General features: G+C 44.9%; 2 protein-coding genes and 2 non-coding genes across 5 annotated transcripts in view; 3 read left to right on the top strand and 1 right to left on the bottom strand.

The window, feature by feature from the left end:
• The first annotated feature begins 3 nt into the window (after window positions 1–3).
• TSR1 (TSR1 ribosome maturation factor) lies at window positions 4–17,106 on the top strand. 2 transcript variants are annotated; one of them, XM_007520391.3, is made up of 15 exons: window positions 4–1,023; window positions 1,147–1,250; window positions 1,862–2,084; window positions 2,188–2,322; window positions 3,265–3,686; window positions 6,590–6,749; window positions 6,933–7,084; window positions 7,622–7,818; window positions 9,654–9,816; window positions 9,970–10,080; window positions 13,111–13,243; window positions 14,709–14,825; window positions 15,625–15,765; window positions 15,862–15,936; window positions 16,738–17,106. In XM_007520391.3, the coding sequence occupies exons 1-15, from the start codon at window positions 927–929 to the stop codon at window positions 16,914–16,916; spliced, it is 2,409 nt and encodes an 802-aa protein (XP_007520453.1). In that variant the 5' UTR covers window positions 4–926; the 3' UTR covers window positions 16,917–17,106. The 2 variants fall into 2 exon arrangements, with proteins under 2 accessions (XP_007520453.1, XP_060060120.1); XM_060204137.1 differs by having other exon boundaries at window positions 1,002–1,023; window positions 1,147–1,255.
• LOC132542347 (small nucleolar RNA SNORD91 family) lies at window positions 10,174–10,262 on the top strand. The gene has a single exon (XR_009553429.1). It is a non-coding gene; the product is annotated as a small nucleolar RNA SNORD91 family (small nucleolar RNA).
• On the top strand, window positions 13,330–13,424 carry LOC132542345 (small nucleolar RNA SNORD91 family). The gene has a single exon (XR_009553427.1). It is a non-coding gene; the product is annotated as a small nucleolar RNA SNORD91 family (small nucleolar RNA).
• A 1-nt stretch (window position 17,107) lies between the features above and the next one.
• The window catches only part of LOC103111192 (serine racemase), a 28,051-nt gene continuing 18,890 nt past the window's right edge, over window positions 17,108–26,268 (bottom strand). Inside the window, exons 2-8 of the mRNA XM_060204149.1 lie at window positions 25,001–25,179; window positions 23,352–23,478; window positions 22,507–22,610; window positions 19,845–19,964; window positions 19,048–19,122; window positions 18,228–18,437; window positions 17,108–17,473 (exon numbers count right to left, since the gene is read on the bottom strand). Coding sequence (XP_060060132.1) covers window positions 17,267–17,473; window positions 18,228–18,437; window positions 19,048–19,122; window positions 19,845–19,964; window positions 22,507–22,610; window positions 23,352–23,478; window positions 25,001–25,168 — 1,011 coding nt within the window. The 5' untranslated portion in view covers window positions 25,169–25,179 and the 3' untranslated portion in view covers window positions 17,108–17,266. The remainder of the gene's footprint in view (window positions 17,474–18,227; window positions 18,438–19,047; window positions 19,123–19,844; window positions 19,965–22,506; window positions 22,611–23,351; window positions 23,479–25,000; window positions 25,180–26,268) is intronic.

Genomic DNA, 26,268 nt, shown 5'->3' with positions numbered 1-26,268 from the left:
GGCGGCCGAGGGAAAAGTCGCTCGCATGGGAGTTGGCATCGTGGGCGCCAGGTGCCTCCGTATTGCCCAGCAGGAAGGGCGGGGGCCCCCCGTCCCTGGCCGCAGGGAAGCCAGTGTTCGTCCGTAGGCGGGAAGGCAGGCAGGGGCCCATCGTCCCCCGGAACCCCTCTGCCAGCTGCCCGGCGCCCTCCGTTGTGGGGTGTGTGCGGGAGGGGGGCGGGTGAAAGCAGCCTTCCGGGACCAGAGGAGGCCGCGAGGGCCCGAGTGTCAAGACCAGTCTTCCATCCTTGGGAACCGTCACCCTCCGACTGGCCCTGCCTGTGGGAAGAGGGGACACGGGCTGGAAAAGCGGGGACCAGAGGGGACCCACAGGCAGCCCTAGAAGGTGCGAGAAGAGCCTCCCATGCTGCACGCGCGTGTAGACTTTCCTTTCCTCGCGAGGGAGTTAAGGGAATGAAAAGGTGGTTTCAAGCCATGACACCTGCTGCTGCAGAGGCGAGCGCGGCGAGCGCAAGTCTGGCTGAGGGGAGCGGCTCGGCTCTGAGGTGCGCATGGAGACTCCCATTCAGAAGCTTCCTAAGTGGTTGCAACTCGATAGCACAAAAACAAACGCAATGAGGAGCAAAACATCCCTTCTGGAATAGGCGCCTGAACGGACTCAGGTCTACATTAGACGTTTTAAAGGCCCCAACCGCAGACCGCGGCGTGAAAACCGGAGCGTGAGGAAACTTCTCCCGCCGCGGTTTTGCAGAGACACTGGCCCCGAGCCCTCCAGAGGTAGTGGGAAGGATCCTCGCGAGAAGGGACGCGAAACTCCCGCCCCCAACCGCCACGAGAGGACCTGCCCCCCCCCCCCCCGTAGAGGAACCGGAAGCGTGCGTTCCGGGGCCGGAAGTAGTGTTGACTCGGTACACGTGAGCTGCGGAATGGCGGCTCACCGCTCCGGCCCGCTGAAACAGCAGAATAAAGCTCATAAAGGCGGGCGTCATCGGGGTCGGGGATCTGCGCAACGGGACGGCAAGGGTAAGAAATTAGGGTTGGAAGGAGTACTTTGTATTTGATATTGGCTTTTTCCTCGACTCTTAAGGTGGGCGGAGGGGAGCTCCCTTTCCTGGGCTAAGCACAAGGGCCTTTTCTACTCTCCAGGACGTCTAGCACCGAAAACCCTGACCAAGAAGGTGAGAAAAGACCTCAGCAGAGTAGACCAGAGGCATCGTGCCAGCCAGCTACGAAAGCAGAAGAAGGAGGCGGTGAGGTGGAGCTGGAATTGGGGATGGTTGTGGCTTCACGGTTCTAAGTGGGGAAAGTGACCATGGGTTCGGCAGGGATGGATATTCGCCCTAGAGCACACGCCAGGCGTGTAGGTCTAGACTAAGGGGAGAAGCTCCTTGCCTTGGTTCGAGTATTTTCCCCGTCTTCCTTGGTGTACTCGCAGACATTTTGCTGTGCGTGCTGGCTCTTGGAAGGGAAAGGTGTGTGTGTGTGTGGAGGATCAGTACTGTTGAAAATATAAGTGGTCCGGGAGGAGGCGCGGTGGATAAAGCATCGGACTCTCAAGCATGGGGTCCTGAGTTCAATCCCTGGCCTGGCAGCACATGTACCGGAGTGATGTCTGCCTCTTTCTCTCTCCTCCTATGTTATAAATAAAATATTTTAAAAAAAGAAAAGAAAAGATAACAGTACTGGAGCCAAGTGTTGCTATGATGCTCCTTGGTTAGTTGATTTTTTTTTTTTTTTTAAACCAGAGTACTGCTCAGCTTTGGCTTATAGTAGTGCCAGGGACTGAACCTGGGACTGTAGAGTTCCATGCATGAAGGAGTCTGTATAACCATTATACTATACCCCCCCATCCTATCTTCAGGTTTTGGCAGAGAAGAGACAGCTGGGCAACAAGGACGGGCCTCCTCATCAAGTACTGGTGATACCTCTTCATGGCAGCATTTCCCTCCCTGAGGCTTTTCGGCTGTTTCAGGACAGGGACACTGGAACTGTAGTGCATTTGAATGAAGGGGGATGCACTGATAGCTTTATGCTGTTATCCTCGCACTTGAAACATCGCTGGTGTTTCACATCTGCAAAACCAGGTTAGAGTTTACAACAAAATTTCTATCGTTGTTTAAAGTGTTAAATTATTTTACTATAATTTTCTAGTGTCAACCATCTCTTGACTTTGTCTTCTCTCACCAGGAGATTTGCACACTGTGTTAGATTTGGCTAAAGTGGCTGATACCATCCTGTTTCTCCTTGATCCACTAGAAGGCTGGGACAGCACAGGGGATTACTGCCTTTCCTGCCTCTTTGCTCAAGGACTTCCTACGTACAGTAAGTGAGTTGGTAGTATTGGAGACCAAGGAAGGAAGTGCTTTCGTGTTTGTTATGCAGTGATAATTTTTTTATTTGTTGGATAGAGACAGCTAGAAATTGAGAGGAGGAGGAGAGATAGAGAGGAGAGAGACAGAGAGACACCTGTAAACCTGCTTCACCACTCGTAAAGCCTTCCCCCTGCAGGTGGGGACTGGGAGCTCGAACCCAGGCCCTTGTGCACTGTAATATGTGTGCTCAACCAGGTGCGCCACCACCGGCCCCGCAATGATAGTTTTTAAAAATATATTTCATTCTTTTTTTAATCTTTTATTTATTATTATTATTTGAGAGAGATGCAGAGAGAGAGAAACACCAGAGCACTGCTTAGTTCTGGCTAATGGTGGTGTGGGGGATTGAACCTGGGACTAGGAGCCTCAGGCATGAGAGTCTGTTTGCATAACCATTATGCTGTTTCTCCCACCCTAAAGATATATTTTCATTCTTCATGAGAGAAAGGTAAGGAGAACACAGCACAGCTCTTGCTTATGATAGTGCTGGGGGTTGAATCTAGTACTTTTTCAAGCATGAAAGTAGTTTGCATAACCATTATGCTGTCTCCCCATCCTTTGCCAGGCACTGTATGACTTGTGATACAGGGAAATTGCCAGGTTGTATTCAGCTGATGATGGCATGTATGGGGCATTAACTTGGTCTGTTCTGCCAGGCTATCTGTTTATTTTGGACTGTATTGCCCAGAGGAGAGAATTACAAATTTTGGTTTTAACATAAATTCTTATTGTAAACTTAAAAGAAGTTATTAACATTTCTTTGGAAGTTTAATGTTGGGTTTCCTAGTGATTTCTGGGCTCACTGCTGAAGAGTGGTCTTGTTTTTAAATTACAAAGGGAAATTTTCACATTGTAATATAACATCATGAAGCTCTTTCTCTTTTTCTTATAGCACTAGCTGTCCAGGGGGGTTCTGGCCTCCCAGCGAAGAAACAAATAGATGCCAGAAAGAAGCTGAGTAAAACAGTAGAAAAGCGCTTTCCTGGTGACAAACTCCTTCTGTTAGACACTCAACAGGAGGCAGGAATGTTGCTCAGGCAGTTAGCTAACCAAAAGCAGCGACATCTTGCCTTTCGAGATCGCCGGGCCTACATGTTTGCACATGCTGCTGACTTTGTTCCTAGTGAAGAGAATAACTTGGTGGGCACCTTGAAAATCTCAGGCTATGTTCGTGGGCAGGTTCTGAATGTCAATAGCTTGCTGCATATCGTTGGACATGGTGACTTCCAGATGAAACAAATAGATGCACCTGTGGACCCTTTCCCTCTAAATCCTAGAGTGCTGAAATCCCAGAAGAACCCAATGGCAATGGAGGTAAGATTTATTTATTTACTATTTAAATTTTTTATTATTATTTTTACCAGGGCACTGCACATGTCTGGTTTATATTGATGTGTGAGGGGTTTCATAATCTCAGCATTAAAGAAGGGAGGGAGAGATAAAGAGTGGGAAAGACACCAGCACTGCTTCACCACTTGTGAAGCTTCTCCCTGCAGGTGGGGACCAGGGGCTTGAACCTGGGACCTTGCATTGTAATGCATGCCCTCCCTGCCACCTATTTTTTTTTAAAAAAAAAAAAAACAAACTTTCTAGTGGTCCGGGAGGTAGCATAGTGGCTAAGGTACTAGACTCTCAAGCATGAGTACCTGAGTTCAATCCCCAGCAGCACATGTACCAGAGTGATGGCTGGTTCTTTCTCTCCTCCTATCTTTCTCATGAATAAATAAATAAATTCTTTTTTTTTAACTTTCTAAAGGACAAGCTGAGTGTCCCCCTACTGTAGCCCCCAACCTTGGCCCCTCTCCCTCTGTCCACTCCTCCCCCGACTATAATCCCATCAGCCACCACCACCCCCCAATGGACTTTTTTTTTTCCCTCCAGGGTTATCACTGGAACTCAGTGCCTGCACCATGAATCCACTGCTTCTGGAGGCTATCCCCCCCCACCATTATTGTTGCTGGATAGGACAGAGAAATTGAGAGAGAAGGGGAAGGAAGAAAAAGATACCTGCAGGCCTGCTTCACCACTTGTAAAGTGGACCCACACACACACACACACAGGTGGCGGGGAGCTGGGATCTCGAACCAGGATCCTTGCACTGGTCCCTGTGCTTTGTGCCAAGTGTGCTTAACCTGCTGTCCTACCGCCTGGCCCCCCAGATTTTTTTTTTTTTAAGCATGAAAATGGAAGAGAACCAGAGCATCATTTTGGCACAAGTGGTGCTACGGATCAAACTTAAGATGTCGTGCTCAAGGATCCAACACTATATGTGCGCACCACCTCCCAGACTGCAAGATTGATGTTATTAGAGACAGTATTACAGATTCGGTGTAAATTGGTACAGGAGGATAACTCGTCTCAGAGGTCATCTGCAGGGCAAGATATTTACCTGGAGGTGAATGTTAGTTCAAAAAAGCAATTACAGGACATGCTATAAAGAAGTTGACTAGAATGTGATGATATGACACATTTTGCCCGCACTTTTATAGGTACTGTGGCTCAGCTTACAGAAGATAGAAATGATATATATATATTTAATTTCTTTATTGGGAATTAATGTTTTACATTCAACAGTAAATACAATAGTTTGTACATGCATAACATCCCCCAGTTTCCCATATAACAATACAACCCCCACCAGGTCCTCTGTCATCCTTCTTGGACCTGTATTCTCTCCACCCACCCACCCCAGAGTCTTTTACTTTGGTGCGATACACCAATTGAAATGATGTCTATTTTATCAGACCATTTAAGTCAGAAAGAAACAGTGGCAAAACAATGATGAAAAGCTTGAGATACAGGTCTGTTGCAAAAATTGAGAGAACAGTGTACCAAACTTCACAGAAAAGCTAAAATTTGAGCCAGGTATTGAGAAGGGGAAAGTGTGATTTGTGAGTTGAAGAGAGATGAAAAAATATTCTAGCAATGGACAGCATGAACTTGGGCAAATATTAGATCAAAAGGTGTCTTTGCAAAATGAGTTTGATGATAAAAGGAGTAGGACCAATTTGAGAAACCATAGCCTAGCAGAGATATAAACTTAAAATGTTTGGAAATAGGACAAATTTTGGGAGTCGGGTGGTAGCACAGTAGGTTAGGCACATGGGCACATAGGTGTCTTTCTCTCCCCCTCTCTGTCTTCCCCTCCTCTCTCCATTTCTCTCTGTCCTGTCTAACAACGACGATGGCTATGACAACAATAACTACAACAACGGCAACAAAATGGGAAAAATAGCCTCCAGAAGTAGTAGATTCCTAGTGCAGGCACCTAGCCTCAGCAATAACCCTGGAGGCAAAAGAAAAAAGAAATAGGACAAATTTTGACTTCGTTTCATTCATCTATTTCAGTACCATTTTTTCTTTGTCTTAAAGATTTTATTAAAAGGCAGTCAAGGGAGTTGGGTAGCGCAGCAGGTTAAGTGCACCTTGTGCAAAGCACAAGGACCAGCATAAAGATCCCGGTTTGAGTCTCCGGCTCCCCACCTGCAGGGGAGTCATTTCACAAGCAGTGAAGCAGGTCTGCAGGTGTCTATCTTTCTCTCCCCCTCTCTGTCTTCCCCTCCTCTCTCCATTTCTCTTTGTCCTATTAACAGCGACAACATCAATTACAGCAACAATAACTATAACAATAAGACAACAAGGGCAACAAAAGGGAAAATAATTTTTTTTAAGGCAGTCAAGATACAACAATAGCTCATTTGGATCGTATGCTACTTCCCCATGTGCATGACTCAGGTTCAAACCCAGCTCCCATCTCATTGAAGGAAGCTTTGGAGCTATGATCTCTTTCACTGACTCTTTGCCGATCTGTCTTTAAAAAAAAAAAAAAAGTGGGTAGTGGTCAAGGAGACAGCGTGATAGTTATGCAGAAGACTTTCATGCCCAAGGCTCCAAGGTCCCAATTTTAATCCCTAATACCACCATAAACCAGAGCTGAGCAGTGGTCTGGTCTGGTCTCTGTAACTCTTTCATTAAAATAAAATATAGTATTTGGGGTGGATGGAGAGGGGAAGAACCCTACCACCAAGAGAAGATAAAACACCAAAAAATGTCTTGTTTTATTTCAGTGAGATAGGAAGAGTGAGGCCAGAATTACATTCTACCGTGTGTGTTGCTGAGTATCTAACCTGAGCTCCCATGCTTGCGAGTCCAAAACATGATGCTGCTTTCTGGGCCTGTATTAGAGCTTTTGGCTAATCACCTGCTTTTGGCTTCAGATCTGTGCTACAGATGCTGTGACTGATATGGAAGAAGACATTAGGATCCTGGTAAAGGCAGACCCTGAGAGGCAAGAATCTTTGCAAACAGAAGTCATCCCAGACCCAATGGAAGGGGAGCAGACCTGGCCCACTGAAGAGGAGCTGAGTGAGGCAAATGGTTGGTACTGAATGTTGCTTGTTTAGCTAATCATAATGTGAATCCTCTGAGGGTAGAGAATGCAGAGCTCCCAAAACAGCTCACGTGGATAGTGCTTTACTATTTGCGTGACCTAGATTCAAACCTGACTCCCCAGAGTTACAGGGAAGAGTTGATTTACTTAACTCGTCTGACTCTTAATAGACTTCTCGAAGAAAAGACCCAGGGTGGTAAAAAAGGTTCCCAAAGGCACATCCACTTACCAAGCTGAGTGGATTTTGGATGAAGATGGTGAAAGTGGAGAAGATGAGTCTGATGACACAGAACATGAAGATTTTATGGAAGATGAGTCTCAGGTCAGAACTATGTACACCCCCAAGTGCAAGAAGATCGAGTGTGATCACATTTCTGCTTTTGAGGGGGCTGGGGTTCAGTCAGGTCAGTGTGCTTATAGCTACTACCTAGGAATGTAATTTGTTATGACCTTATAAGAACTAATATTTGGTTTGAATGAAATAACTAGTAAAGGAGGCTGGGTGGTAACACATTGGGTGAAGCACATGTAGTGTGAAGCTCAAAAACCAGCACAACGATCCTGGTTTGAACCCCGGCTCCCCACCTACAGGGAAGTTGCTTCACAGGCGGTGAAGCAGGTCTGCAGGTGTCTATCTTTCTCTCCCCCTCTCTGTCTACCCCTCCTCTCTCAAGTTCTCTCTGTCCCGTCCAACAATAACAACAGTGGGAATAATGGCCTCCAGGAGCAGTGGGTTTCTAGTGCAGGCAACAAGCCCCAGTGATAACCCTGGAAGCAAAAACAAAGCCCAGTAAAGTTATTTTTAATGGTCTTTAGGGTAGAGATAGATGTGTTTTTTTCTAAAACTAATTCTTTATAGGATGAGAGTGGTGAAGAGGAGGAGGAAGAGGAGTGTGAAACTATGACTATAGGGGAATCTGTGCGCGATGATCTTTATGATGAAAAAGTGGATGAGGAGGCTGAGGAAAAAATGTTGGAGAAATACAAACAAGAGAGACTGGAAGAGATGTTTCCAGATGAAGTAGATACCCCTCGTGATGTGGCTGCTAGAATTCGGTTAGTCGACAAGAAAATAAAATCAGTCTTTTTTTTTTTTCTTTTCCCCAGAACATTGCTCAGTTTAGGTTTATGGTGTGGTGATGGGGATTGAACCTGGGATTTCAGAGCCTAAGGCATGAAAGTAGTTTGCGTAACCATTATGCTATCTCCCAGTTCTTTTTTTTTTTTTTTTTTTCTTTTTTTTTTTACCAGAGCACTGATCAGCTTTGGTTTACGGTGCTGCAGGGGATTGAACCTGGGACTTCGAAGCCTCAGGCATGACAGTCTGTTTACATAACCATTATGCTATCTATCCCTGCCTTTTTTTTTTTTTTTTAATGAAAGAGGGCATCAGATTTCAGAGCATTATGTTTTTCGGGTGTTTTTTTCCTTTGCCCCCAGGGTTATTGCTGAGGCTCAGTGCCTGCACCATGAGTACACTGCTCCTGGAAGCCATTTCCCCCCCCCTTTTGTTGCCCTTGTTGTTGTAGCCTTATTGTGGTTATTATTGTTGTGTTGTTGATGTCATTTGTTGTCAGATAGGACAGAGAGAAAAGGGGGGGGGGGAGACAGAGGGGAAGAGAAAGATACCAGCAGGTGGGGATGGGGAAGGTCTCGACCGGGATCCTTATGCCAGTCCTTGCCCTTTTATGCCACATGTGCTTAACCTGTGTTTTGAGAGTTCAGCACTTTATCCACTGTGCCAGCTCTGCAGCCACCAAAATCAGTCTGGCATCATTAAAATTTGTAGAATTTGGGCTGGCAAGATAGCCTATTAGAAAGGTGTCTTGTTATTTATAAACCCAGGTTTGAGCGTGGTATCCGTGTTATACTAGGGGAAGCTTTGGTGCTGTGTGTCTCTCTCTTCCTGTCTCTGTCTACCTGGAAAAGATGACCTGTAGCAGTGAATCCCTGGTGCTGACCAAAAAAGTAACGTTTTATTTTAACTTACGGGCGCAAAGTGCAAGGACCGGCATAAGGATCCTGGCTCCCCACTTGCAGGAGGGTCACTTCACAAGTGATGAAGCAGGTCTGCAGGTGTCTATCTTTCTCTCCCCCTTTATGTCTACCCCACTTCTCTCCATTTCTCTCTGTCTTATCCAACAACAATATCAATAATAGCCACAACAATAAAACAGGGGCAACAAAAGGGGGGAAATAGCCTCCAGTAGCAGTGGATTAGTGTAGGCACCAAGCCCCATCAATAACCCTGGAGACAAAACAAAAAAGTAAAAGAGAGAACCAGGGAAGGCATAGATAGCATAATGGTTGTGCAGTCTCTCATGCCTGAGGCTCCAAGGTCCCAGTTCAATCCCCTGTACCACCATAAACCAGAGTTGAGCAGTGCTCTGGTTAAAAAAAAAGAGAACCAGGTCCTTCCTTCTGCATTACCTTCATCCCCACTGACCCCACACACACTTAAGGTTTCACCATCTGGGCTGACTTTTTTAAAAATTTAACTTTAACTGGAGCACTCCTCAGCTCTGGCTTATGGTGGTGCGGGGGATTGAACCTGGGACTTTGAGACTTCAGGTGTGACCATCCAGTGAGTTATCCAACTACTCTCATTTTTTTCCCTCTTTTTTTCTAATGTGGGTCAGAGAATAAATGGATTCAGGATTCAGGGCCTTGCACATTAATGATAACACTGAAAGGCCTCCCAGGCACAAGTCTTCTTTTTTTAATTGAAAAAGAAGAGCCTCTATTACTCCACCATTATTCATGGTGTCTTACCTGATGGGGACAGGGATCAAAACCAGGACTTTGCACTGGGTAATAAGGCATATACTCTATTGCGTGAGCTATCACCCAACTTTCGACTATTTCTTTAAAATCTAGCTCCTTTATTTTAGATTTCAGAAATACAGAGGCCTGAAGAGTTTTCGAACATCTCCGTGGGATCCTAAAGAGAACCTCCCTCAAGATTATGCTAGAATCTTTCAGTTTCAGAACTTTACCAATACTCGGAAACGTATCTTTAAAGAGATTGAAGAAATGGAGGTTGAAGGAGCTGAGGTATCTGCCTGCCTTTCTCTGTCCCTATAATTGGCTTAGCTTTGGTAGAATGCCCTCTGTTTTAATCTGGGTACTGGGTGCCTCTGAAACTTGTAACATGCTTCATCACTACGGAGTGATTATATGTTTCACTTGATGGTTGTTTTCTGGTAGGTTGGCTGGTATGTCACACTTCATGTCTCTGAAGTCCCTGTCTCAGTGTTGGAGCACTTCAAGCAAGGAGTACCCTTAATTGCATTTTCTTTACTACCTCATGAACAGAAGGTAAGCTAGTGTCTTGTGAGAAATGAAGTTTGTGAGTGGCCAATTGGTTTTCATGTGCAAAATGTTTGCCTTTAGGATTATATTTTCATAGGTTAGAGAAGTCAATGATGTACCTAACATGTCTGAACCTGTCTGAAGCATCTCAGTGATGTAATCTGTGTGGTTCTGAGACTTCTCTGCTACAAGTATGTTTGTCAGATCGGATTTTTTTTTTAAATATTGTTCCCTTTTGTTGCCCTTGTTTTATTGTTGTAATATATTACTGATATTGTCGTTGTTGGATAGGACAGAGAGAAATGGAGAGAGGAAGGGAAGACAAGGAGAGAGAAAGATAGACACCTGCAGACCTATTTCACCACTTGTGAAGCGACCCCCCTGCAGGTGGGGAGTCGGGGTCTCAAACCAGGATCCTTACACTTTGTGCCACCTGCTCTTAACCTGCTGTGCTACTGCTTGACTCCCAAATTTTTTTAATAATTTAAAAAATTTATTTTCCCTTTTTTTGCCCCCCTTTTTTATTATTGTTATTGATGACATCGTTGTTAGGACAGAAAGAAATGGAGAGGGGTGGGGAAGACAGGGGGAGAGAAAGAGAGACACTTGCAGAACTGCTTCACCGACTGTAAAGCGACTCCCCTGCAGGTGGGGAGCTGGGGGCTTCAACTGGGATCCTTACGCCAGTCCTTGTACTCTGCAACATGTGCGCTTATCCCGCTGAACTACCACCCGACTCCCTTTTTATCTTTTTTTTTATTATTTTATTTATTGGATAGGGACAGGCAGAAATCAAGAGGGAATGGAGTGCTAGAGGGAGAGAGACAAACACCTGCAGCCCTGTTTCACCACACCTGAAGCTTTCCCTCTGCAGGTGGGGGCCGAGTGCTCGACCTTGGTCCTTGTGCACTGTAACATGTGCGCTCAACCAGGTGCACCACCTACTTTTTATCTTGAACAAAAAACAAGAGTTGGTGCCACGTAGATGACACCTGGCAAATTGTGTGTGTACGCATTCTAGAGACTCTAGGTTTTGATCTCTGACCCAAGGGATGGCACACCATTCATGGATGGTCGAGTGTTACTTTGATGTCTCTTCCTTCTCTCAAAAATAAAGAATATGGTGTATCACCAAAGTAAAAGACTCTGGGGTGGGTGGGGGAAGAGTATAGGCCCTGGAAAAGGATGACAGAAGACCTAGTGGGGGTTGTATTGTTATATGGAAAACCGAGAGATGTACAAACTGTTGTATTCATTGTCCTATTTAAAACATTAATCCCTCAATAAAGGTGGGGGGGAGAATTAAGTGTTGGACTCTCAGGCATGAAGTCCCAAGCTCAGTCCCCAGATTAGAGTACTAGAGTAATGCCCTCCTGATCCTCTTCTCCTTTATTTATTTATTGACTTACTTGCTTATTTTTTGCGGTTGGATCAGAGAGCCAGTTTTCACCCATATGTGAGGGCCCCTGTTTATTCCCCAGCACTGCATTAAGAAGTAGTAGTGCATAGGGTCAGGGAGATAGCACACAACAGTTTGTCTTGGAGTTTTCTCAGTTCAGTTCTCTTCACTATAAACCAGAACTGAGCAGTGCTCTGGCCAAAATATGTTTCTCTTTTCTCCTTCCTTTCTGTTTTTTATTTGACCAGACAGACAGAAATTGAGAGAGAGAGTGAAAGACACACACCTGCAGACCTGCCAGTGAAGTGTCCCCCCCACTGCAGGTGGGGCACAGGGGCTGGAACCTGGGTCCCTGCACGTGGTGATGTGTGTGTGTTTGTGTGTGTGTGTGTGTTTGACTGTGTGAGCCCCAGTAAATGAGGAGGGTTTGTGCCGAGGTTTACATCTCTTTCCTCTTGGTAGCCAACAGGCAGATTGGGTGAGTAATGTGAGAACTCCAGCTTGGGATGGTGTGAGTAAAGGTTCAGGGAGGGCTTGAAGGGATGCAGTTTTGAGTAGTGTGTCAGAAGACTTGAAGGCCACTTATTCTGGCACATGCTGAGCTTGAAGGTGTCAGTCACAGGAAGATCAGTCATCTGGCACAGGACTCACCAGAGCTCTGAGAGACCGCCTGTGCAACTCACTCTAGTTGTTTTGGATGGAAACGAAAGGGGAGGTTGTGTGTCCGTAACCCCCTACCTAACTGGCATCACTGGTTCTTAATGTGAAACTGATTCTGCTAGTTTGATTTACTTTTTCTCTTTTCTTTTTTTTCTTCTTAATCTTTATAATTGGATAAAGACCTTCAGAAATCGAGAGGGAAGGGGAAGATAGAGAGGGAGAGAGACACACCTTGCAGCCTTGCTTCATTTATGAAGTTTCCCCCTGCAGGTGGGGACTGGGGACTCAAACCTGCATCCTTGTGCACTGTAACACATGTGCTCAACCAGGTGCGCCACCACCAGTTCCCTGATTTACTTTCTTTCAGGTTGAGCTACTTTATTAATCGATAAAAAACTTTTTCTGGGGAGTCAGGCAGGTTTAAGCTCAGAGGGTTAAGTGCAGGTGGCACCAAGTGCAAGGACCAGAGTAAGGATCTCAGTTTGAGCCCCCAGCCCCCCACCTGTAGGGGAGTCACTTCACAGGTGGTGATGCAGGTACACAGATGTCTTTGCCTTCTCTGTCTTGCCCTCCTCTCTCCATTTCTGTCGTATCCAACAATGAGGACATCAATAACAACAGTAATAACTACAACAATAAAGCAAGGGCAACAAAAGGGAATAAAATATTTTTTTAAATGCAGCAACAGAAAAGAAATGGGAGTCAGGCGGTAGCGCAGCGGGTTAAGCATAAGGATCCCAGTTTGAACCCTGGGCTCCCCACCTGCCGTGGAGTCACTTCACAAGCGGTGAAGCAGGTCCTGCAGGTGTCTCTCTCTCTCTCTCTCTCCCCCCTGTCTTCCCCTCCTCTCCATTTCTCTCTGTCCTATCCAACAGCAACAATAATAACTACAACAATAAAACAAGGGCAACAAAAGGGAATAAATAAATATTTTTTAAAGAAGAAGACATTGTTTTTCTTACTTCTTGATTCCCCAGATGTCAGTACTGAATATGGTTGTAAGCCGACACCCTGGCAACACAGAACCTGTGAAAGCCAAAGAGGAGCTCATCTTCCACTGTGGGTTCAGGCGCTTCCGAGCCTCCCCTTTATTCTCTCAGCACACTGCAGGTAACTGAGGGGCTGACCCTTCGGTGGGGGTGAGAGTGCATGACATATTTAGTTTCAAGCCTTAGAGGTATTTTTCAGTACTCTGGTGTAGGAGCCAATGATGTTTTTACTGAAAATGTCTGAACCTGTCTGAAGCATCTCAGTGATGCCAACTCTGTGTGGTGCTGAGGCTTCTTTGCCATGAGTATTTGTTCAGAGTAAGTTTTGAGTAAAGGTTGACGGCTTTATAGAAATAATGTATCAGGAGTCGGATGGTAACACAGTGGGTTAAGTCACGTGGTGCAAAGCGTTAGTGGACTGGTATCCTGGTTTGAGCCTCTGGCTCCCCACCTGCAGGGGAGTCGCTTAACAAACAACAAGGGCAACAAAAGGGAATAAATTTTAAAAAATAATGTATCAAAAGTCAGAAACAGCTGCTTCTGATGTGCCAACAGTAATATAGGTATAGGCTGGTAAGAGTTCATAACTGGGTAAACCTTATTTTAGCTTCTGAGATATTGAAGTGTCAACATCGTGATTTTTGGACAGTGGGGATTAGGGATGTTTTAAAAAAGATCTTATTTATCAACACAAAATTGAGCGTGTATGTGTGGGGGGGGCTGGACTGGAGCATTACTCTGGCGCATGGGATACTGGGAATCTAACTGGGACCTCCCTACTAATGTGTCCTGAAGCCCCGCCTCCCCAGAACCCTGCCCCACTAAAGAAAGATAGAAACAGGCTGGGAGTATGGATCGACCTGCCAACATCCATGTTCAACAGAGAAGCAATTACAGAAGCCAGACCTTCCACCTTCTGCACCCCATGATGATCCTGGGTCCATACTCCCACGGGGATAAAGCACAGAGAAGGTATTGAGGGAGGAGATGCAATACAGAGTTCTGGTGGTGGGAATTGTGTGGAACTGTACCCCTCTTATCCTATGGCCCTGTCAATGCTTCCATTTTATTTAAACAAAACAAAAAAAAAGATAAGTAAATCTTTAGATTTTTTTTATATTGAGTTTCCCTTTTGCTGCCCTTATTTTGTTTTTTTTTTTCTTTTACTGGTGTTGTAGTTACTACTGTTCTTGATGTTGTTCTTAGATAGGACAGAGAAATGGAAAGAGAGGGTAAGACAAGGGGAGAGAAAGTTAGACACCTGCAGACCTGCTTCACCGCCTGTGAAGTGACTCCCCCCTACAGGTGGGAAGCTAGAGGCTCCAATTGGGATCCTTATGCTGGTCCTTGTGCTATGTGTGCTTAACCCACTGAGCTAATGCCTAACTCACTTAAATCTTTTAAAAGAAGGGAAGATAAGCCTGATAGGATTGATTTGTATCTTTCAGCTGTATTGATGTGTGAAAAAAGACAAAGCAGCTCTGCCCCTAAGTTTAAGGGGCTGCATTTATATTAACTTTTCATAAGGCTCTGGATTACCTATGGTTTATTAAATTGTTTTTGTTTTTTTTCTTAAACTCCTGCAGCGGATAAGCATAAATTTCAGAGGTTCCTGACTGCTGATATGGCCCTGGTGGTGACTGTATATGCTCCAATCACCTTTCCCCCTGCATCTGTACTGCTTTTTAAGCAGAATAGTAATGGTAAGTTGAATTCACAGAAGTGAGCAGACCTTGATAAATCGGCTGGTGGGTTTAACATAGCTTTCTGCAGTTATAGTTAAGACATCACATAATTTATTGGTTTTTTTTGTTTGTTTTTTTACCAGAGCACTGCTCAGCTCTGTTTTATGGTGGTGTGGGGACATTGACCTGGGACTTTGGAGCTTCAGGCTTGAGAACCATTTGCATAACCATTATGCTATCTACCCCCTCCCAACACCACATCATTTAAACAAAGTGATGATAATCACTTTATTGAGGAAAAACTGATTTATTTTGTTGTTATCACGGGTACATTTTTCACATCTCCTCAAGATAAGTGTCAGCACACCTCCCCCTCCATGTAAGTCGGATTATCCTATTCCACCACAGGGTACTGGGTTCCCAGTCCTTTTTAGTGACACCACCACTTAGAAACACCCCCCCATTTTCTTTTTCCCCAGGTCTGTTTCAGGTTACCACAGTTGAATGGTTTTTATCTTACTTGCAAACCTTTAGGCTAATCTGGAGACTGACTGACTGTTCAGGGAGCTATAGTTAAGCTAGGCTCTGGTATAGGTTTGGTAGTAATATCACTTAGTGGTTTTTCCCCTAAACTGATGAGGGCAGGGGAAGAGCTTCACAGGCGTGAGGTAGTGCTGCAGTTGTCAGTCTCCCCTTAAAATCAGTGCATCCTTCATTTAATGTTTCCTTAAAATTTTGCATGGGTATTTGAATAGAGCAATAAATGAAGGCTTTGGTCTGTAGACTCCTAAATAGGTGCTCTGCTTTTGCCTCCTAGGAATGCACAGCCTTATTGCTTCGGGCTATTTATTGTCGGTGAATCCGGACAGAATGATAATCAAAAGGGTTGTTCTGAGTGGTCATCCTTTTAAAATTTTTACTAAGATGGCAGTAGTACGTTACATGTTCTTCAATAGAGGTAGGTGTGAAGGGTGAAATTGACTGCCTTAGTGGGGTGTGAATTGGGTTTACATTTTACAGGTGAGTGTTTGATTTCTGTGTGTTTCATTGTAAGATGATGTGCTGTGGTTTAAACCAGTGGAGCTAAGAACAAAGTGGGGCCGCAGAGGACACATCAAGGAGCCTTTAGGTGAGAGAAAATGGGAGTTGGGACCTAGTCTGTGTTTTTCCAAAGCTTCTTAAATGATTATTGCCTCTTTAAAATTTCTATTTCAGGGCTGAGGGTAGATAGCATAATGGTTGTGCAAAGAGACTCTCATGCCTGATGTTCCAAAGTCTCAGGTTCAATCCCCCGTAACACCATAAGCCAGAGCTGAGCAATCCTCTGGATAAAAGGGGGGGGGGGTCAGGCTGTAGCACAGTGGGTTAAGCGCACATGGCACAAAGCACGAGGGCTGGCATAAAGATCCTGGTTCAAGCCCCCCGCTCCCCACCTGCAGGGGAATTGCTTCACAGGCAGGGACAAGTCTGCAGGTGTCTTTCTCTCCCCCTCTCTGTCATCCTCCTCTCCCCATTTCTCTGTCCTATCCAACAACGAACGGCATCAACAATAATAATAATAACCACAATGAAGCTACAACAAGGGCAACAAAAAGGGAAAAATGCCCTCCAGGAGCAGTGGATTCATGGTGCAGGCACTGAGTGAGCCCCAGCAATAAAAAAAAATTTTTTTTTTCTATTTCAATTGAAACTAATTTGTCGGGACTGAGTGGTGTTGCACCTGAGTGCACGTGTCATAATGCATAAGGACCTGGGTTTAAGCCCTCAGCCCCCACCTACAGGGGAAAAGCTTTTCGAGTGGTGAAGCAGGGCTGCAGGTGTCTATCTCTCCATCTCTGTCACCCCCTTCCCTCTAGGTTTCTGCCTGTATTCAATAAATAAAGATAATTTAAAAAAATTAATAAAAAAACTAAGTTGTTCCTTTTTCTAGGTACTCATGGCCACATGAAATGCAGTTTTGATGGAAAGCTAAAGTCTCAGGACACAGTGCTGATGAACCTCTATAAACGAGTTTTCCCCAGGTGGACCTATGACCCATATGTACCAGAACCAGTGCCTTGGGTGAGAAATGAGACTACTTCAGCAGCGCCTCAAGTGGACATGCAGTAATGGATCCAGCCTCAATGCTGCTGCGAGCATTCTGGGGAAGACAGCTAGCAGGTTGTAGACAGACAGTTTGTGTTTTCTACTTTAGCCTAGAGGTCTGCTCTCCCTTTTTGCAGAAGGCTTTTTTGGGGGGAGGGGAGTTTTGCCTTGGGGGCCCTGAGAAGATGTTTAAGTATGAGTGTTTTTCCTGTTACTACTTTGTCCAAGGATTATTTATTTATTAAGTCTTATTAAAAATGTCCATTCTTCATTAGGATATTGAGATTTAAGGAGAGAGGAGGAATTGATAATATCAGGAAGCAGATTTCCCCAGTGTCTAGACACACTGAATCTCATCTTTTCTTTTGCATAAGTTAAACAGAAACAGATTGGAAAGGCACAGCCGCCTTCACCGAGGTTAAGGAGGCTAAGTCTACATTCCCACCACTAAGCACAATGCAGATGTTCTTTACTTCTGGGGAAACTGTTTGAAAGTGCTGGGACATCACAGCAGCCAGTCCGACACCTGCAGTAGGTTCAATAAGCAGTTTCATCCTCTCCCACACCAGCTGGGTTGCATACTGTTGGTAGAGAAGAGAGTAGGAATTAGTGAAATGGGTGGGTGGTGGCACACCTGGTAGGCTGCACACATTACCATGCACAAGGACCAGGCTTCCAGCCCCCACTCCCACCTGTAAGGGGTATGCTTCCTGAGTGCTGGAATTGATCTGCAAGTGTCTCTCTGTCTTCCCCTCCCCTCTCAAATTCTGTCCTATCAAATAAAAAAGAATCTGTGAAATGGGAGAAGTGAAAAGTGTTTGATTTATCTTTATAGTTAAGGGCTAGGTAAAGATAGATAGCCAGTCTGGACTTTCCTTCTTAATGCTATAAGTATATCCATACCAGTGGCACCCCTCCATCCTAAGTCTGCTTCTATTGTCAGGATGATTGTATTAATGCATTTGGGGCACATTAGATGTATTGACGTCAGAAAGTCACCTACATAAGTCCCCAGTGGGTCGGTGGCTAAGAAATTGTTCTATTGGGAGTCGGGTGGTAGTGCAGTGGGTTCAGTGGACATGGTGCAAAGTGCAAAGACCGACTGCGTAAGGATCCTGGTTTGAGCTCCCAGCTCCCCACCTGCATGGGGAAGTTCGCTTTACAGGTGGTGAAGCAGGTCTGCAGGGTCTGTCTTCCCCTCCTCTCTCCATTTCTCTCTGTCCTATCCAACAATGACATTAATAACAATAAATACAGCAATAAAGGGCAACAAAAGGGAATAAATTTTGTTTAAAAAAAATCGTTCTGTTATTTCCTGTCTTGTTGAAGTCTCACCTTAATTTCATCCTCTGTGACAGTGAAGACTTCATCCACCAGGTCCCTTATAATAGGCCAGGTGTTTAAGCCGATACTGGGCTTGATACCATCTGCTATGGTTTCTGGAGGGTGAGTGTTCGGAGTCAGTTCCCCTTTCAGTTTGGACTGGTAGCAGTCATCTGCATTTACAGGTTCAGCAGCGTATACCTTCACGCTAGGTCTCAGAGCCTGAGGAGAAGAGGGTTAGACATCTTAAAGCTTGGCACAGCAATCTTTCCACAGTAACACAGATAAAACAGAAACACACTTCTGCCCAAATCATTTCCTTCTCTTGGTAGATGTAATGAAAATTAAACCCCTCATCTGCCACTCAGCTTTTTGCACTACAAATTGTCATGAATTAAGGAGAGTGAGGCAAAAAAGTACCAAGGGATATTTATATGGGACATTATGGCAGTTGGGAGCAGGGTGTTAAATGAGTGTCTTATAAAATTTCTATGTTGACTGTGTAGAATACAATGCTCTTGGAGCTGTGTAGTGGCACAGCAGATTAAGCACACATAGCACAAAGCGCAAGGACCAGCATAAGGATCCCAGTTCGAGCCCCCAGCTTCCCACCTGCGAGCCCCCAGCTTCCCACCTGCAGGAGGGGAGTCACTTCACAGGTGGTGAATCAGGTCTGCAAGTTATCTTTTTCTCCCTTCTCTGTCTTCCCCATCTCTCTCAATTTCTGTCTTAGCCAACAAAAATGACAGCAATAACAACACGGGAAACAAAAAGTTTAAGCATACGATGCTCTGTTGCTGAATGGAGAGTGTTCCAGAAGCGGTTTTCTCACCTTAATGGCAATGGCTATCCCAGCAACCATTCCTCCTCCTCCTACAGGTACCACCATTGCATCTACCAAGGGAACCTTTAGTGAAAGTAAAGTAGAAATACATTAATAGCCAATTTAATGTGTAGAAAAATAATAATTGACGCTGGGCTCAGAGTTCTACCCGAAAGGGCATGCATGAGGTTCTGGGCTTGAGGTCATATGGTAGCAGTGTGGACAGCAGTGGGAGAACTTGCACATATAATGTTGGAGCATTGCTTGGTACCTCGCTCTAAAAATAAATGAGAGATTGAAAAGGCAAGCAGGGGGCCAGGCGGTGGCTCACTTTGTTAAATGCTACTTATAGTGCACAAGGATACAGGTTCAAGCCCTTGGCCCCCACCTGCAGGTGGAAAGCTTCACTAGTGGTGAAGCAGGGCTGCAGGTGTCTCTATGTCTCTCCCCCTCTATCTTCTCTCAATTTCTGTCTCTGTGCAATAATAAAACTTTTTTTAAAAAAAGGCAAGCAGAGAAGCCTCAGCAGTATTATAAATATATATGAGACACTGAGTTTATCCCCCAACCCACAGTTAAGAAGGCAGACTTTTTTTTTTTTAATAGGACAGAGAGACGCAGAGAGGAGGGGAAGACGGGGAGAGAAAGACAGACACATACAGACCTGCTTCACTGCCTATGAAGCAACTCCCCTGGAGGTGGGGAGCAGGAGGCTAAAACCGGGATCTTGCCTCTGGTCCTTGAGCAAGATGACTGATTCTGCAGTCAACAAAAGCTAAACAAGAACTGTGTAACTAAGCGTTTACCTGGTTGAGCACTTCCAGAGCAATTGTCCCCTGCCCAGCTATCACTGTAGGTTCCTGGTTTGCATGTACCATGATGCCTTCCATTTCCTCCACAATTCTTTTTGTAACATTTTCCATGGACTGAAAGAGTATGTTAATTTAGGTTGTTGTGTGCTTAGTAGAATTCCCAAGTGTAATTCAGACATTTACCACTTTATTGACTATCTACTTAAATTCATTTTGTTCCATTATTGGGCATATAACAAACAGGACAGTCTATAAACTCAATAAAGTTACATTCGTTTTGTTTTTGGATAGAAAGAGAAATTGAGGGTAGGGGTAGATAGCATACTGGTTATGCAAAGAGATTCATGCCTGAGGCTCCAAAGTCCCAGATTCAATCCCCCACACCATCATAAGCTAGAGTTGAGCAGCGCTCTGGTAAAATAAATTTGTAAAAATTGAGACTACCAATCCAAACCAAATAATATTGCATCCGCCGATCACAACCTAACCAAAGCAACGATTGCCACCTCAACATGCTTCACCTCAGACTGTATCCAGAGACTTCACATGTGGAATGACAACCCTTCAACTTCATTACTTGGGTGAGACCTTTCCTTTTATAGTACACTCTAATTTCATCTCAGGTAGTTCCCTTTCTAACAAAGTCCCATAATCTAGATAATACACCAGTTTCTGTGAGAGAGAGCTTATGTGCACACGTATCCATAAACTACTGCAAAATATATACCTGAAAGCAGAAGTACACTAGAGTTTGCAGTGAGTACCCCCCTAACACTTCCTCTCCACTATTCCAAGCTTGGGATCCATGATTGCTCAACAAATTGTTTGGCTTCATATGTTAACTCTCTTTTCAATCACCAGGTTCCAGATGCCACCAGGATGCTGGCTAGGCTTCCCTGGATTGAAGACCCCACCAATGTGTCCTGGAGCTCAGCTTCCCCAGAGACACACCTTACTAGGGAAAGAGAGAGGCAGACTGGGAGTATGGATCGACCAGTCAACGCCCATGTTCAGCGGGGAAGCAATTACAGAAGCCAGACCTTCTACCTTCTGCAACCCTCAACGACCCTGGGTCCATGCTCCCAGAGGGCTAGAGAATGGGAAAGCTACCATGGGAGGGGGTGGGTTATGGGGGTTGGGTGGTGGGAATTGTGTGGAGTTGTACCCCTCCTACCTTATGTTTTTGTTCATTAATCCTTTCTTAAATAAAAAATTTTTTTAAAAAATTGAGACTAAAGAGATTTGGAGCACTGCTTCACTGTTCATGAAGCCCCCGCCCCCCGCAGTGTGAACTCAGGTCTCTGGGCACTATAAAGTGTGTACTCAGCCAGGTGTGCTACCCCCAACTCCTGTAGTTACATTTTAATGTGGGAGAAGGAGGAGATGTAAGTAAATAGATGCTATGTTCAAATGTTATGGGGAAAAATGAATATACATATATATATATATATATATAAATGTCATTTATATATGTATATATTTAGAGAGAGACCACAGCATTGAAGCATCCTGCAGTATGGTGGGGACAGGCTCATACCCGTGTCATACACCTGGCAAAACAGCACACTATTCAAGTGAGCTACTTTGCCAACCCAAAATAGAGATTTCTGTAAGGTGCTTAGGAAGGGTTGCTGGTAAAGTGACACTTTAATACATTTGAATAAGTCTTGCAGATCTTCAAAATATTGCAGGAGGAGAGTAATAGTGGGGCCAGATGGTGGCACACCTGGTTGAGCACACATTACAATGTGGAAAGACCCAGGTATAAACCCCAGGTCCCCACCTACAGGGGGAAAGCTTTGAGAGTGGTGAAACAGTGCTGCAGGTGTCTATCTTACCCTCTTGATTTCTGACTGTCAATACATTAAAATGAAGATAATTTTTTTAAAAAAGTAATAACCACTGCTCAGTTCTGGCTTATGGTGGTGCTGGGGATTAAACCTAGGACCTTGGAGACTCAGGCCTGAAAGTTGTCTGCATAGCCATTATGCTCGCTCCCTAGCCCACAACACTTAACAACTAGAAGGCTAAAGGTTGCCATTTACTGACATGATGACTGAAGGGCAAAGCGGTGGTGCACCAAATTAAATGCACATATCACCATGTCCACAGACCCAGGTTTGAGTCCCCACTCCCCACCTGCAGGGGGTATGCTTCCTTACTAGTGAAGCATATCTGCAGGTATCTTACCTGTCCTATCTTCCTTCCCCTCTCAATTTCTCTGTCTTACCAATAAAAATAGAAAAAAAAGAAAAAAAGGTTGCCAGGAGCAGTGGATTCATAGTGAAGTCACCAAGCCCCAGTGATAAGCCTGGAGACCGAAAAAAAAGAAGAGTGGGGGTGGGGGGGGTTGAGATGAGGAATTTGTCTTAGTAAATTTGAGATGCCTGGGTAGGGTGTGTGCATTCCTGTGTGTGCCATGTTGGTTTGAGCCCTGGCACTGCATGGGAGATACTGTGGCACTGGCGGGAGCTTGGTGCTGTGGAGTCTTCCTCTGAGTGATACTACAGCCTAGCAACAGTGAGACAGTGCATGTGCAAGGTGTAAAAAATGACTGAAGTAGGAATGTCAAGTAGTCATTGTATTTGTGTACATTTATGCAAGCCTGGATTGAGACCCTGAATATTTGTTATGGTGCTATCACTGCTCTCCTTACCTCATCACTTGGTTCACTGCACACTATAGAAGCACCATATGCTTGTATTGCCATCTTTTTACAATTGGGAGCTGTTCGGGGCACCACGATATAAGCAGGAATTCCTGGGAGGAGAAACATGTTAGTACAAGTCCGTAAAACTTACGATAAAGGGTTTTTTTTTTTTTTTTTTAGAATTAAAAGCAATTTTTATTGTTGATAGAAATACAGAAATTGGGGCCCAGTAGTGACAAACATGGTTGAGCGCACATGTTACAATGCATAAGGACCCAGGTCCAAGCCCCTGATCCCCACCTGCAGAGGAAAGCTTTGCTAGTGATGAAGCAGTGCTACAGGTATCTCTTCCCCTTCCCTCTCAATTTCTGACGGTCTCTATCCAATAAATAAATATTTAAAAAATTACTTCTTAAAAAGGTATAAAAGTTGAGGGAAAAGATAAGGAGAGACACCTGCAATACTGCTTCACTGCTAGTGAAACCAGGGTTATCACTCATAGTGTCTGCACTATGAATCCACTGCTTGTGGTGGCCATTTTTCCTATTTTGTTGCCCTTGCTATTGCTGCTGTTATTGTTGGACAGGACAGAGAGAAATCGAGAGGGGAACAAGAACAAGACACAGAACAAGAAAGACACCTGTAGACCTGCTTCATCACTTGTGAAGTGACCCCATCCCTCCCTGCCCCCCGCAGGTGGGGGAGCCAGAGGCTTGAACCAAGATCCTTAGCGGGTCCTCGTGCTTTGCACCACGTGTGCTTTAGCAGCTGTGCTACCCCACGGCCCCCAGAGAGTCAGGACTTTAACAGTCTGGTGGCACTACCCTGTAGCCTGAGAAATTAACAAGTACCTTCCAGTTTAGCGGCATAGGCAAGGGCCTGTCCATGGTTTCCAGTACTGTGAGCAACAACAGCTTTGGGTTTCTCTTCTGAAGTGGCAGAAATCAAGCTTCTGATTGCATTCAGTGCACCACGAATCTGGAAGAGGGACAGTGAGTTCACGTATTTGATTTAAAAGTTTCCAGATGACTAAAGAGCATTTCTAGATTTTTCTTTTTTTTTTTTAATAATTTATTTCCTTATTGGGGAATTAATATTTTACATTCAACAGTAAATACAATAGTTTGTACATGCATAACATTCCCCAGATTCCCATTTAACAATACAACCCCCACTAAGATTTTTCTTTTTTAATGTGTAGTTATTACTGGATAGAGATAGAAGTCGACGGGGTCACCCCATCAGCTGGGGCCCTAACTGGGGAGTCCTGAGATCCCCAAGCAGACATGATGGGCTAGACCTCGAATACATCCCTCTCTCCACTGTTACCTGTCCTCTCTATCAGGAACAACACAACAGACCCCTTTGTGGCCCCCACAGGACCTTGCCCTCAACTTGGATCAACAATGGTAGAGAATGTTCTATTCTCTAAAAGGAGGCTGGACAATATACTCTGTGCTACACCTGAGGAAGATGGGTCCTGATATTGGGCAGCTTGGAACGTTTACACTCATGGCCACAGAATGTGAGCTCAGATCTACAGGGATGCAGAGGTCACATAGGCTCCTAAGCTGAATATGGGCCCCAGGTCACACACATCAAATCGATGGGGTTTACAGTCAACAATATTTATACACTTTTCCCATATTAGGGAACTACTCTCTTCCCTGATCTCGCTTTCTGGTCCTTTTTTTTTTTTTTCCTCCTCCAGGGTTATTGCTGGGCTCGGTGCCTGCACCATGAATCCACCGCTCCTGGAGGCCATTTTTTTTCCCCCTTTTGTTGCCCTTGTTGTAGCTTCGTTGTGGTTATTATTATTGCCCTTGTTGATGCAATTCGTTGTTGGATAGGACAGAGAGAAATGGAGAGAGGAGGGGAAGACAGAGTGGGGGAGAGAAAGATAGACACCTGCAGACCTGCTTGACCACCTGTGAAGCGACTCCCCTGCAGGTGGGGAGCCGGGGGCTCGAACCAGGATCCTTACGCCGGTTCCTGCGCTTTGCGCCACATGCGCTAACCCACTGCGCCACCGCCCAACCCCCTTTCTGGTCCTTTTTACAGCCGTGACATCATCTCCCCAGACAATAACTAAGACCCACCTGTATATCAAATTTCAGGGTCAGGCACCCCAGCTCCCTACCTGCAAAGAAGTCGCTTCAGAAGCAGTGAAGCAAGTCTGCAGGTGTCTATCTTTCTCTGCCCCTCTGTCTTCCCCTCCTCTCTCCATTTCCCTCTGTCCTATCCAACAATGACAGCAATAATGAAAACAACAATAATAATAACAACAATAAACAAGGGCAACAAAGGGGGATAAATAATAAATATTAAAATTAAGATGCTGGAAAAAAAAAGTGATGGTGGGGAGAGGGCTAGGTAGCAAAATGGTTAGTTATTCAAAGAGACTTTTCCTCAAGCTCTGAAGTCCCAGTTTCAATCACCTGCATTACCATTACCTTGAGCTGAGCAGTGCTTTGGTAAAAAATAAAAATAAAATGGTTACCTTAAAAGATCCAGTTTTCTGGAAGAGTTCACATTTGAAGAAAAGATTGCGACCTGTTAGTTGATTCAAAATTGAGCTTGTTAGCACTGGTGTGAGATGGACAAAGTCTTGAATGTTGAGACGTGCTTTTTCAACATCAGCAAAGGAGATGCAGTACTGAGCACACATCGTTATGAAACCTAGGAAGAAGAGAAAGTTCAAGCAAAACCCAAGAGTATTTATTTAACAAATAAATTTTTGAAAATGCAGGTGGTGGCTTGGTGGGTGGGGCTTTGGATTCATGACATGAGGTACCAAGTTCGGTCCCCAGTATCACATATGACAGAGTGATGCTCTGGTGTTCTCTAATTAATAACAGGTTAATCTTAAAAAATAAAAGGGGTGGGTGGGTGGCGGCACACTTAGTTGAGCACACGTGTTACAATGTGCAAGGACCTGGGTTCAAGACTCCAGTCCTCACCTACAGGGGGAGTTTTGCAAGTGGTGAGTTAGTGCTGCAAGTGGTCTATCCTCTATTTCCCCCCTTATTTCTGGCTATGTCTATCCAATAAAAATAATAAATATTGGGGACTGGGTGGTGGCACAGCGGGTAAAATGCATGTGGCACAAGGACTGGCGTGGGGATCCTGGTTTGAGCCGCTGGCTCCCCACCTGTTGGGGGTGTCACTTCACAAATGGTGACGGCAGGTATGCAGATGTCTATCTTTCTCTTCCCCTCTGTCTTCCCCTCCTCTTTCCATTTCTCTCTGTCCAGCGACAACAGCAATAACAATAATAACCTCAAGACTGATAAACAACAAGGGCAACACAAAGGAAAAGATGGCCTCCAGAAGCAGTGGATTCGTAGTGTAGGCACTGAGCCCCAGCAGTAACCATGTAGGCAATAAGTAAATAAATAAATAAATATAAATTGCTGGGAAATTGTGCAGGCAGGCAGTGAAGGACGATGGATTTCATGCCCCATGGACCAAGTCCATTTTACGAAGCTTTTTCCAGCACCTTAACACCCCCCAAGACTGGAAAGACTTAGCTTGTGCTGCACTCCCAGACCCCCTCTACCTGCAATGGAAGGCATGCTTTCGTGATGAATGCTCTAGACAATCCCAGGAAAATAGTCACAAACAGAAAGAATGGAATTTTGATGCATTGTTTGGAGCAGGAGAGTTTGAAACTGGAACTCATCAGGCAGAAGCCAAGTTTCCAACCGGTTATTTGGAACAGGTGCGCATCTGCGCAACACAAGCATGGGAAAGGTTAACCCCATCCAC

Source organism: Erinaceus europaeus, chromosome 12 (genome assembly GCF_950295315.1).
Source record: "Erinaceus europaeus chromosome 12, mEriEur2.1, whole genome shotgun sequence".
Lineage (NCBI taxonomy): Eukaryota > Metazoa > Chordata > Mammalia > Eulipotyphla > Erinaceidae > Erinaceus > Erinaceus europaeus.
The sequence above is the reverse complement of the archived record's forward strand: the minus strand, read 5'-3'. Positions and strand labels throughout refer to the sequence as shown.